Raw genomic sequence first — 14,334 nt, 5'->3', positions numbered from 1 at the left:
ACCCTGACAGGCTTAATTATTCTCAAATTTCTCTCCATCACTGAGGTTCCGCAGGGAGAAAGTCAACCTGCCTAGGGATACATCAAAGCAGAGAGTCAGAGGTTAACGCTTGGGAAAACACTAGCTCTTAATATGGAGACCATTTTATCCTGTAGCTTCAGAGCGCTTGCCATCAAACACGTACAAAATTTTCTAGTGGCATTTTCTAAATCTAGCCTTCTCATAGTGGACAGTATGATTTGTATTTAGATGTTGTTGTAAATCACATTTACTCAAGGGAATTTATGTAATGTCAAGTTACATTACAGTACAGGAAGAAACACACCAAGCTGCTACTTGCCGTCAGATAAGATTCATAGGATTGGTTCACACACAAGATACATTTTTTTATTCCACCCTCAATTTCGAAATGCACTTTCCCAGCAACTGTAATTGTGACTTTTATTCATTATGTTGCATAATTACATGACACATTTTTGCAGGTCACTGAGAAGCAAACCAGCAGATGCAGTAGACGGCTGGCGCCATGGCCTCAGATGCAAGTCACATGTTAGAAGCAGCCTTGGAACAAATGGATGATATTATTGCTGGTAAGACTTTAATTTAGCTTCAAGCTGATTTGAAATCCTCCTGATGAACTTGTGCATGGATCACATTCTTCCAAATAGCAATGATCTGGTCCACAATTATGTCCATTGCTTCTTTACTGAATAACAAACAGGATATTTCAAAATAGCAATTGTATTTTCTCAGAAAAATGGGTCAAGTAAAGGTAATTTTGCAGTCTGTTTCTGATTGGCTGCTTTTCAGGAAGCGATCAGATAAGGCTCTGCTCCTATACAATGTTTTTTCAATGTATCTCTTGATCTATACACACTAATTGGATTCCCTCAACGCTGCATGTGTGAAGCTTTTTGAAAGGATTACATGGTGTTGGATATTTTGAAAGAAAAGCACTTGCCAAACAAAGGTAAAGCTGCATAAAAAGCTTTGTATAGCTTGAATTAGTTAATATATGAATATTTTTTAGAATTATATAATTGTCTTTAAAAATAATATACAATAATAACTTTTATATATATATATATATATATATATAATTTGTTTTTCAGTATTTAATATTATATTATATTTCAATACTAACTAGTATTGATTTTTATCTTTAAATGAGTTCAGCTTCTTTTTTATTTTATGTTTTACATTTAGTAATGTATTTAAATATTTATTAATGATGTTTTTAAAAAATATATTTATATAGTTCTTTCTATTTTATATATAATATACAATTCCATTTATATGTAAGTACTGTATATAAAACAATATATGGACTTTTTGTAAAGCATCTGTTCAATGATGCGTTTGTAGTGTCTTAAGTAAGTTATCTTAATTTGGGGGCTTGTCTCAGAAATATTCATATGATGCTATATAATGCATATCATGTCATTCGTTTTCTTTAAATTTGAATTGTATTTAGTTATAGACAGCCCTGTGGTATGTACTGTACAGTAGATAAATGTTAAAACATTAAGCTATTAATCAAGCTACATAATGAGTGCACTACTGTTTCAGCACAACATTTTATAACAAAGCAGCCAGTTTTGGAGGGGAAACTCTTAACAGGGCTGGGTAAGGAGAGAATGTGGGGGCTGTGTTGCCCCTCAAGCAAGCTCAGTGATTGCCAAGATGATTTAACTAATAGAGGATAAATGTTTAATGTGGGCAGTCAACAAATGAAGGCTGGGGGATGGAGTGAAGCGTGCGGTTTGCTGTCTGAGCGAGACAGCGAGAGGTACAGTGGACTCAGCCAGTCCGTAGGGAGACATTCACTGTGACAAAATCTGTGATAAACACTATTTATTCAGTTACATAACCTAAGGTCACACTGCCATTAACTTTTAGGCAAAACAATGTTGGCTTGCTTACTTTTAATGTGGGATAAAAAGAGCAAAATAAAAAGTGATCTAAAAAAACAAGGGCTCATATTTCTAATGTAGTCAGTAAGATTATTTATTTATTGAAAGAAAGAAATTATTTATTTTATGAAGCAAGGGTATGTTAAAGTGATCATCAAAAGTGACAGTAAGGACATTTATAATGTTACAAAATTCAATTTTAATTTCAAATAGATGTTTTTCTTTTGAATGTTGAATTCATCAAAGAATCCTGGAAAAAAGAAATATTTTCCACATTAATCAGTTACATAACCTAAGGTCACACTGAAGAGCAAAATAAGAAGTGATCTAAAAAAACAAGGGCTCATATTTGTGGGATAATCAGTAAGATTATTTATTTATTGAAAGAAAGAAATTATTTATTTTATGAAGCAAGGGTATGTTAAAGTGATCATCAAAAGTGACAGTAAGGACATTTATAATGTTACAAAATTCAATTTTAATTTCAAATAGATGTTTTTCTTTTGAATGTTGAATTCATCAAAGAATCCTGGAAAAAATAAATATTTTCCACATTAATAATAATAATAAATGTTTCTTGAGCAGCAAATCAGCATATTTCTGAAGGATCAAGAGTAATGATGCTGAAAAGTCCGCTTTATCATCACAGGAATAAATAAAAATATATATTCAAATAGAAAACAGTTATTTTAAATTGTAATAATATTTCATAGTGCTTTTAATGTATTTTTAATCTAATAAATGCAGCCTTGGTGAGCATAAGAGACTTCTTTCAAAAAATAATATAAATCCTAAAACATATATCAAAACTTCTGAACATTAGTATATTGACATATTGAATATTTGAAAATAAATGCTTATTGTGTAAAATAATATCTTTTTAATTACACTAAACTATTTGTATTGATTCTTTTCGTATTCTCCATTTGGATGTTTTTTTTTTTCACTGAGCTGGTACGTGATAAGAAATACTATGTGTTTATTTAATACATAAACCAATTTATTGCATTTACAGTTAAAATATAATGAGATATGTTATCATAATATAAACTTAATTGTACCGTGTTATAACATTTTGCATACCACACATGGTCTATTAGCTGTGTAGTCCTGCAAGTCATGAGTTATAATTGCTCTGAATAGGCTACATGTGCCAAATATTACACATTCAGGACTTCAAATAGCACAGGCTTATAAATCAATTGCTTATGAATTTAAATCATTTGAAACCATTAATGTTTAGTAATCAGATGTCACACCATGCGGCTAATCCTGGATCTAGACTTTAAATGAGTGTCTGTCTGTGTGTTTTAAGAATAGGAGGGTGTGATGAGAGATGACCACAGGCATGTTGTGTCTCTTTGATTCTGCTCTGTTAACTGACTCATGACAATGAAGAAGTGTTGTTATAAGAGTTGCTCAAAGTTCTTGAAATGCCTCCACCTGCTGGTGACAGATGGAACATCTCGATTACGAAAAAGATGATCCAACAACTAGCATTCTAGCCTTATATATGTGGTTAATAGACTTTCCGGTTTCCAGCAGTTTTTGTTTTGTTTTGTTATTTTAGGTGATTTTTGATTATCAAAACCTAAGGGATAATGAATAGCTTGAGCGAGAATAAATATTCCACTCTGTCTCTTTATTGTTTTTTTTGTTTTTTTCAAATAATTTCAAATATCTTTATTTTATTTTATTTTGTTTTGTTTTACAGCTGAAATTGCATTGTTAGGGCATCCCTCCATGCACTGCTTGTTTCAGTAACTAGCACAACACCCCCACCCCTACATTAATGCAACCAATAAGGTCATTTCATGCCTTCAGCTAAGCAAAACACTTGCACCTGAATGCACAAATTATTCATTTGTATAAACAGTTATGTACATTTGTCTCACATTCTTTGCATGCATACAAAAAGCATTTATTTGCATTGTTCTCATTACTCTTAGCACCACTTTAGTCCACCCACTTATCTTCTTTGTAATGACATATAGAAACAATACAAATCTTACATTAACGGGACATGTAAACTAATGGAATATTGTGTAATGAGCTAAAAATTGACACCACTACCCTTCTCCATTGTCATCTGTGAGCCTCTTTGTTCTGACTGTTCTGGCGTTAAATAATGGAACAATGTCATCATACACTTTTAAAGTGTTATAGAATCCTGATGGTTTCCAGATGTTCCTGTAAATTAGTTTCGTCTCATTCCATAGTATCCAGATGGGGATGGTTGGAACTGTTGTGCTAGATGATGGAGGCGACACGTGGCTGCAGTGGTGTGGGTGATGATGGTTAATATGGTGTGATGATGTATGACATGGCGTGATGGTGCATCTCCCCTGCTCTCTTACTATTTGTTTTTCCTCTCAAGTCACTTTTTGCCCTAGCTGTACCATAGATTGTAGCTTTTCTCATGCTTTTTGCTACTATGATACAATAAAAAACATGACAAGAAAAAAAGGAATGGATTTTTAAAATGTGCTAGATTCGAACCTGTCACCCATATGAGCATATGACCACTAAGCCAAAGACCTAACCTCTTCTATATTTTATTTAGTCCATTTCATATTTCTTTCCGCAGGTTCCAAGGCTGCGGTGGGGTTCAGTAACGGGCTGTATGATCTGGGCTCTCCTGTGAGCGTCGGGCCCCTGCCGGTTCTCAAGCTGGCTGAGGAGCTGAGATTGGCACTGGAGCTGCAGGCCGGGGACAAGGACCGCAACTCCCTGCGCTCCCAGCTGCCCTGCACCACCGCACAGGCCCTCATTGAGTGGCTGGAGAAAGAATCGGTGAGGCACTTGAAAGTGAAAGCCTATAAATTGTTTGTGGATTTTATGTTGGAATAGTATCACAGTTATTCAGGAACAATGGTCAGTTTTTATACTGGCTGATATAAGCCTTAGCCAGAGTTAATTCACTTAACAAGTGTTCTCTTTCCAACTCAAGTCAGCTCATTCACTCTTAACTAACTCATGAGCAATCATTATATTTGGAGTTTGATGTTTAATGTTTCCTGAGCTTCTCTGTTTAGCCTGGTGCCATCTTCAAGTTTTCAGTCAGCATTTGGATAGTGTTTTCTTCATATAAATATTCACACACCGTGCAGTGATACAGATGTTAACATGTTTCTCAGATGATAAATGAACATTTTTCATATTGTGTTTGTCATGTTTTGGAAACAAAACTTTTTTAAATGTAAATGTGGTGTCAGGATTATAAGCAGCAAAAAGACCCCGCAAGTGTTAAGACTATTCAATAAGCAGCTATACTTAGTCTTAAAGGAACAGTTCATCCATCAATGAAAATTCCTGCATTGATTTCTCACTCTCGTTTTTGTTCCAAACCTGAACTTTATTACTTCAGAGGAACACAAAAGTAGAATAAAAAATGACAAAGATATAAACAAAGGAGGAAAAAAAAACACAATAAAGCGTTCACAAAGGGGGTCCATATACAATATTTTAAATTGGCTTTTTATTTGTATGTTTTCAGTTTTCATTTTACTTTAAGTTACACAAATGAATTTGCAAATGAACATATACATCTTCAAAAAATATTTTTACTAGTTAACACAATAAGAACACTGTGTGCATATAACTTGTGCACTATATTCTTAGTCCTCTTCAGTCATTTAATCTCTTTGTGTGACGAACAAATTGAAATCATTAAAATTAAAATCACTATTCACTGAAAATCTTCCCCTCTAATCAGCTGTTCATTGTTCAACTCAAGGTTAGAACTGTGAACCTAGTCGATCAATTCATTTAAAAAAATTGACTCAAAAGAATGATTTCACTGACCCAAACGTGGTGAGCACAAGTCTTAAGAACTGTTTTTATGGTGCTTTTTTTAATCGGATCTGTCACTGTATTAAAAAAAGAGCTGCTTGAAGAATCTTAAAAAAAAAATTCCTTATGCGTTCCAATGAAAAAAAAATAACAGCTTACAGGGTTGAAACAACATGAGTGAATAATAACAATTATGATAATTTTCAGTTTTGAGTGAACTATACCTTTAAGTACAGACTCTTGTCTGTACTTAATGTGTCCCAGAGGCAGTTTCTGGCCCAGCATTTGCATGCGTGCGTGTGCTTGTATGTTGCTTGGATGTTTTTAAAAGAGTTCAGATCCCCTCTGAGACATGTGAGGCTGTGCTTCCTGCCTCTCTCCCTCTCTTCCCTTCATATCCCTCTCTCCATGCAGTCATTCTCTCCTTTCTCTTTGCTCTGCATTTAAAACGATCTGGTCACCTTTAGCTCAGCTTCATCTCCTCTAGGGTAAGTCTGCGGCTGGCAGCTCTGCTGACAGCTTATACTAACTAGATTATTTTCTTGATCTGTAACCTGACAATGCATGCATACTTGCTTTCTCAGAATAGTGTTTTTCTTGTTTTGCTGGTATTCGTTATTGGCAAAAACAGTCACAAGATTAATTTAGACAGTTATTTGTGTATCCCGATGGAAAATGCTTGCACATGATTCTCATCAGTAGCCTGTGGTGATTTCTTGGTCAATGAACATAGAAAATCTCAGAAAGTGCATAAGCAACCTGTTGGTGGAGCTCAAGGATCAATCAAGGGCCTTGTTTTTGCAGGGATCTGACCATAAAGCTGCGCTCACATTAAAGGCCCTGATATATTTCAAGCGAAGTTGAAGAACAAACTACTGTCACTTCATTTCGAACAAAATCAGGTCAAAATGACGTCTGTTTGAAAAAGTTTGTTTCGGCTAGTAAACACCTTCGAACTACCATTGGTCCGTGGTGATTACGTAATGGGTAGGTGCCTTCTTTGACATGGAAATCCCGTCCGGTTTATTTCTTCTAATTAAAAGCAACACTTACACTGTTTAATACTGCAAAGCTTCTTGCTTTAAAGCAGTGTGAGTTTCACAAAAGAAGATATTTTGAAGAATGTTGGTAACCAAACAGTTGCTGGTAGCCATTGACTTTGTGTTCAACAGAAGAAAGAAACTCATAGGTGTATAACAAGTGAAGGGTGAATGAATGATGACAGAATTTTCTTTTTTGTGTAAACTATCCTTTTACCTTTAGATAATGGATCTTTTTTGTCCATGAAATTTCGCTAATGTGACCGCATCTTATTGGGGCCTCCTAAAAATCCACAGGATCCTCCTACAACACAGTAGTCCTTTGAGCTGTGTCTGAGTGGGATCAAAAAAACTAATGCTTCCTAATTACAGCTGGTAAAAACATCGCAGGAAATGCGATCAAGTCCGATCAAGGGGCTGCATTACGCTTTGTTCTTACACTACTTATCTGGCCCATGTTTACATGCACATAAGGGATTTTGTGGGCAGCTGCAGAAACGAGATAAGAGAGGTTGTTCATCTCCTGACCTGACCCCGAGACCTGTCTGAGCTTCTGTAGGTAAAGCGTGTCTGTTTGATAGTATTTAAATGTCTACTCTTGTTTGTGTATGCACGTGTGTCTGGTGTATCTCCAGCTTCACAGCTGTCAGCATCAGAGACTTTGCCAGGTGCAGCTGAACTCTCAAAGCTCTGGTTAAGTTGCACTAATAAGACGCCATCGTCCCTACTTGATCTCAGGGTGGAACCTTTAATGCTTGATAGCTGACATAATCACAGACTGCCTCGCTCAGAAGAATGTGTTTTTGAAGACTTAGAATGGGAAAAGTTTATTTGAATACACCAAAAGTCAATGCAAAATAGCCAATGTGTCGTTTGTTGACTTCATCTGCAGGTATTTAACCTTTTTGACAACAGTCCCCAGGGTGTCCGTATCCCCACTGTTCTGCATAGTACACAAAACTCCCAATGACGCTAAAAGGAAATGCTCAAAGCGAGGCAATTCTAAGAGGGTGTAATGGGAATGGTGTGGCATATTGGTTGAATCTCAGGCCTGGTAACCATCACAAGGCCCATACTGAATGTTTTAGCATTTTGTATTATTGCAGTTACTTGAGGGAAAACGTGGATAGTTTACCATTTACTCACCTTCATGTTGTTCCAAACCTGTAGGATTGTCTTCTGTGAAACACAAAAGTGAATTTGTAAAGAATATTGTGACTATGCCTTAAATGATGACAGAATATTCATGTTGAGTAAACAATCCCTTTACGTAAGTTAATTTCAGCATATGATTGTTTACAGCAGTTTACAGTGGCATGTTAACCTGCAGGCCTGACAAGATCACAAGGTTATATTGTTATCTAGCATTAAACAGGCTAGTTTGTGCTTGTCAGTCCCTTCACAGTCTTTCCCTCAGCTGTGTTTGTCCATGAAGGAGACAACTGGACAGCAGGGTTGCTTGTAAAACAAAAAATGCATAGAAATGGATGGATGTCTTCCACAGGAAACAGGGTCTTTGGACTAATGGGTTGCAGTCTTGAGTAAAAACAGATGGAAGAGTGCTGAGGCAGTGTGACTTTAAATGTCCCGCTCTCCCTCTTTAGCTGTGTTTAAACAGAGACACTGGCTTGTTTCGGTTCAGACTTGCACTGGAACTTAATTAGAGCCACTATCTCACACAGAGAAAAGAAAAAAGCTGAGAGAAAATATTACAAATATAGAGCCTTTCGCATGTGAAAGAGGGAGTAGAATGTTGTTTTGGAGCATGTAACATCAGGGAGTGGAAGTTGTGGATTTATGTTTTGCATCTGACACACACACACACTCTCTCTCTCTCTCTCTCACTCACACACACACACTGAACATCTAAGTGTCTGGCTCGGCAGCACATGCAGGGGGTCTCGGATAGACGTCTGGCTTTAGAAATGAGGTTTGTGCAGTTGCTTGTGCATGTTAAGAGCTCCTGTCTTCAGCAGCCAATATAAGGAGGAGAAGAAGGAGGAGGAGGCGACTCTGTAAAACAGGCAGAACAGTCACTGAAACCCAGAGCTCAGATCTCAGCCAGCCGCTGCAGTCGCTCCTTTATTACAACGGGTCGAGATGGGCCTTCAGCATGGAAAAGGAAATTGACTTTTATAAGCATTTCACTTGGCTTAAAAAGGTAGGTTGAAATGTATGCTTTCTACTGTAAGTTATCCACTTTATGGATATATCCATTAATCTTTTATTACTCACTGTTTTTTATTTTCCTTTTCTCTCATGCACAGTCAACCAGTCATTATTGCAAAATTTGTTATGGAATACTGATATGAGTTTAAATTATTTTACAATCTTTAGCTGTATTTTATCTTAAAGTTTCCAGTAAGAAAATAATAGTCCATTAAAATGTACAAAACAATCGGCCTAGCAACATAACAAACACCATGACAATATTACACAACATTACAATATTAATATTACAGTTAAACTAAGTGAAAATATGCTGAAACATGTTTAAGTTTTTTTTTTTCAGTTTAATGTATAGTTTAATTTAAGTTAACTGTAATAACCCTAGATGGCAGCAGTTGCATGAAATGTGAGTCCGCAGTGATATTAGAGACGTGAAAGTAGCAGCGGTTTCTGTTACTCGGATGAGCAGACTGATATGGAGTGGTTAGATTTGTGTAGAACTGTTTGTTGTTGTTCAAAACATCAGGCTGTATTGTGCTGGTAAGGATGCGTGCCGGGAGCTTGTGATTTGCAATAGTACAAAAGCACTTTTTATCCTGTCCAGCTTCAATGATTCTGAGCTCATGCCCTTGAACACAAACAAAAACGCTTTCACTAACTAACACTTGATATTTGGAGGAGTAAATCAAGCTATAAAAATTCAATTTAATCGTGGGGGTATGAACATCAATATGCACACCTGTTCTTAAAGTGTAAGAGGCTTTGAAAAGCTTGCTTGCCATGGTTGATGTGGTTTACAAGACATTGTGGGATTGCAGTAAGCCAGATATGGGGCAGGTATTTGTAACGTTGCAGGAAGGTACACACTGTAAAAAATCAACCAGCCATTACATTCCAAAGTAAGAAAGACATTACAGTAATTAAACTTCACAAGGTGTAACAGTATAAAATGGTGGTTTAGAAGAGGAATGGAACGCATTACTGTATTGCAGGGAGGGGTTGTACTGTAGAACTCTCAATATTGTCATGCATTCTTGGACAGTGGGATAATAATGATCGCTGTAGTTTCTTCTGAAGTAATTTCAGGCGTTTACAGTTCTGCAAGCAGGCAGTGGGACATGAAAAGGGGGAAATTCCTGGGCCTCTGGGTTGTCTTGCTTATAAACATCTCTCTGGTGAGGTAATCAATTGAACTGGTGCTCTAGAGAGCATCCTGAATCTCACTGTTTGAACTCAGCTCTAAATGTTAAATTAACTATAGATCAGGACATGTAGTGGACTTCTGAAACAAGGAGACAAAGTCACTTCCTGTTGGTTTGGGTTGTAAATTCATGTTCCAGTTGATGTTTATGGTTTCCAGGTTAAAGCTGAAGTGTATTTTATGAACCACTAGCGCCACTGAATGGCAACAGTCGGTTCCAAAAGTAAAAATCCCATTAATTTTATCCACAAGGGAACTGATTTTAATGATAACTTATAAACCGTTAACGACAGAACTACTGTGAAGGTTATTAATCAATGGTATATGCATTTGTTGAAGCCATCAGTCCACATTATTTTATAAATAATCATGTTCAGTAGTGGAATTCCTGGTGAAAAACTACATTACCCATGATTCTGCAGAGAATCTCTAACAATCAGTATATTGTCATGAACCAGTGCGATGTTGATCGTGTATTTAAGTATTTAAATATATACATGATTAACATCGTTAAATGAATATATTTATTCATAATTTTTAATACGAAGATATCATTAGCAATGCTTTATGGGATTGTAGTTCTTTCCCTCACTTCATAAATAATAATTATACTGTTACTTTTAAGTTCTTTTGAGTTCCTCACATTAACACATTAAATGATATCACACTCTTTTCTTCTGATATCAAACTTTTTTTCTCATTACCTGTTTCCCAAGAAATAAATAACCTCGGGTTAAGTTTAAATTTGCTGTGGATTGCAATTATCATGCAGTGAAAGCCTCATGTGTGAGGACTGAGCGCTGCCTTTAGACAAGCTTAACCCTGTAACTCCTCCAGGCAGCCGGCCCTGCAAACCCTGAGTAGACAGCTTTATTGTGAGAATTGACAGCCCAGGACACAGCAAAAGCTTTTAAAAGACAGAGATTATCCATGTGGCAAGCGCTAGCTCTGCTAGCTTAGTGCTGACAAGTAACGTTAAGTGACAGTGTCTTATCTCGCACTCTGCGACATGCTGTATTTACTGACGTGTTTTTTGCTGATATAGACTGAAGAGATGGACAGAAGATTTGTTTGATCATTAATCTTTTTTCAGCTTATGATAATTTGGGTAACACTTTAGTATAGGGACCAATTCTCAGTATTAACTAGATGTTAATTAACATGCCTGTTATTAACATATTGGCTGTTTATTAGTACTTAAAGCACATATTCTGCATGACCATATTCTACATCCCTAATCCTACCCAATAACTTAACATTTACTAACTACTAATAAGCAGCAAATTGGGAATTTATTTAGGCAAAAGTCATAGTTAATGGTTTGTTAATAGCGAGAATTGGACCTTAAAATAAAGTGTGACCATAATGTGTTATGCTAAATTGGTATATGTTCTGTCTGTCTAGCCATGCATACATCCATTTGAATTGTGCACACAATATTAGCTGGAAAATTATGATCATTTTAATTTCAAATCTATCTGTCTGTCTTTGCCTATCTATCTCAACCCTGGGGCACAACATGCTGTTTTCTTTTTCCATTGTTATTGTGACCCTCAAACCTTATGCAAATGACCCCATTAATTTGTAATGAGCTCCTTTATTGTGTTTCTATTGTCAAAGCTGTCAGTTCATTTTTTTGGTGCCAGCATGTCATTTAACACCTTTAAAACAACACTTACGTAAATGTATTTGGCTTACTTGCGTATTTCTCTTTGTTGAAGTTTATTCTGTCATTGGCAGCAAGCCATTTATTCTCAAAAAAGTGGACAAGCAGGTTAGCTCCTCCTCTTGCACACCTCTCTGTTGACTTTCAGTTTCTGTCTGTGTGTGTGTACCTGGTATTCCCTACATTATGGAGACCAAATGTCCCAACAAGTAAAGAAATACCAGTAATGTTTTACCTTGTGTGGACATTTTTTGGTCCCCATGAGGAAAACAGCTTATAAATCATACAGAATGATCTAAAATAGCAGAATGTTTTATGTAAGGGGTATATTTAGGGTTAGGGTAAAGGGATAGAAAATACATTTTTGTACATTATAAAAACCATTACGCCTATGGAATGTCCCCATAAAACATGGAAACCTGTGTGTGGGTGTGTGTGATTCAGGTTTTGCTATCTGGGCTGAATGTCCCCACAAAGCGAGTATAACCTGAAACAACCCACACTGAGGATATTTGTGTCCTCATGACGAAATCAGCCACTTCAAGTGATCAAAATGTACTTACAATCCAGAAGACTTCTCTGTGTAAAAACACATGTACATGTGTGTCTCCACAGGTTAACCTCCAGTGCTCAAGCAACAATGAGACCTATCAAGAGCGGCTGGCGAGATTAGAAGGGGACAAAGAGTCTCTGGTTCTCCAGGTGAGATATTTAACTCAGGCCTCCAAGGCATTTCAACGCAACATAATTGTCACAATGTCAACACAATGAGAAGACAGCTAGCCAACATGCTTGTAAAACCTCACAGGGTCAAACCGGGGGACTGTGGTGTCTCTGTGAACGGAGAGGCATGTGACACTGCCGCGCTGCAGCCCAGGGTGACACAGCTGCCTGTCTAATGCACAATGGAATGGTTGTAGATCACATAGCTATGGGACAAACTTTGGACAGGTTAGGGGGTTTCTCAACATTTTACCAAGCAACAATGGTGGACACCACAGTGAGAGTGTAGCCATTATCAGCTTTAGAACGGTATGTGTTTACTGTAAACTAGCAAGCTTGTTTGTGTTCATTTAACAGAGATTTTTCCAAAGCCGACATTTTGATTTAACAGTAAATATATGTCCAGAATATGTGTCTGCTGATTTATATATCAGTCAATTATTTTATGCCATAAAAAATGCCACAGATGATAATATTTCTATATTGAAGGTCTTCTAGCTGGTTGCTAGGGCATTGCTTGGGGGTTTCTAAGGCTTCTAGGTAGTTAGAGTATTCTAGATGGTTGCTATGGCATTGCTAGGTGGTTTCTAGGGTGTGACGAGAGGGGCGGTGGAGTAAATGCTAATGCACGGCACCAATGTAACACAGTTCGTAGTCACGGGAAGAAGGTGAACCGGCGAACATTTGAACAAAACTTTAATAAAATAAACAAACACAAAATGAAAGTAAAGCGCAGCCTCTCACAGACGACTGCCGCACACAAAACACAAAATAAATCCAGGCCTGGTCCTCTCTCGTCTTTCACTGTCGTAACTCCTCCTTTTATCTTTCCGGATCTCCTCCTTGGGACTCGAGGCCGGTGAGTGGTGCAGGTGTCGCTCATTATCAATTACTCCACCGGCCTCGCTCCGTTCCCACGGCTCTCGGCCCCGCCCCCACTCATCACATAGGGCATCTAGTTGGTCACTAGGGTATTCTAGATGGTTGCTAGGGCATAGCTAGGCAGTTTCTAGGACTTTTTATGCGGTCACTAGGGTATTTTAGATTGTTGCTTGGGCATTGCTATGTGGTTCTAGGTGATTTCTAGGGTATTCCAGATGGTTTCTAGGATGTTGCTTGGGTGTCTGACTGGTTGCTAGGGCATTGTTAGGTGGTGTCTTGGGCTTCTATGTGATTGGTAGCCAGTTGCTATGATATTCTAGATCAGGACTGGGCATTATAGGTCATGGAGGGCCACTGTCCTGCAGTGTTTAGTTCCAACCCTAATCAAAGACACATGAACAAGCTAATCAATCTCTTCAAGATCACTAGAAAGCTACAGGCAGGTATGTTTAATTAGGGTTGGAGCTAAACTCTGCAGGGCAGTGGCCCTCCAGGACCCGAAGTTGCCTAGCCCTGTTCTAGATGGTTGCTATGGCATTGCCAGATCATTTCTAGGTTGCCAATGTATTTTAGATGGCTTCTAGGATGTTGCAATGATATTCTAGATGGTTGTTAGGACATTGCTAGGTGGTTGCTAAGACTTCTAGGTGGTTAGCGTATTCTAGATTGTTTCTATGATGTTGCTAGGGTGTCTGGGTTGTTGCAAGGGCATTACTAGGTGGTTTCTAGGGCTTCTAGGTGGTCGCTAAGATATTGTAATTGGTTGCTATGGCATTGCTAAGTGGTTTCTAGAGCATTGCTAGATGGTTGTTAGTGTTGCTAGGTGGTTGCTAGGGTGTTCTAGGTGGTCACTTGGAATTCTAAATGGTTTCTGGTAGGGTGACCATACGTGCCATTTTCCCAGGATGCGTCCTGGCCAGGATTTGTTTTGGCTTTGTTTTCCTGTCT

General features: G+C 37.5%; 1 protein-coding gene across 1 annotated transcript; it reads left to right on the top strand.

Moving 5' to 3' along the window:
* The first annotated feature begins 491 nt into the window (after positions 1–491).
* On the top strand, positions 492–12,637 carry LOC107589192 (liprin-beta-2-like). The gene is made up of 4 exons (XM_016277557.1): positions 492–590; positions 4,501–4,706; positions 12,397–12,483; positions 12,590–12,637. Exons 1-4 carry the CDS (start codon positions 527–529, stop codon positions 12,635–12,637), a joined length of 405 nt encoding a protein of 134 aa, XP_016133043.1. The 5' UTR covers positions 492–526.
* The last annotated feature ends 1,697 nt before the right edge of the window (positions 12,638–14,334 follow it).

Source organism: Sinocyclocheilus grahami, unplaced genomic scaffold (assembly GCF_001515645.1).
Source record: "Sinocyclocheilus grahami isolate Dianchi unplaced genomic scaffold, SAMN03320097.WGS_v1.1 scaffold113.1, whole genome shotgun sequence".
NCBI lineage: Eukaryota > Metazoa > Chordata > Actinopteri > Cypriniformes > Cyprinidae > Sinocyclocheilus > Sinocyclocheilus grahami.
Note: the sequence above shows the minus strand (reverse complement) of the source record. Positions and strands in the feature narration are given on the sequence as shown.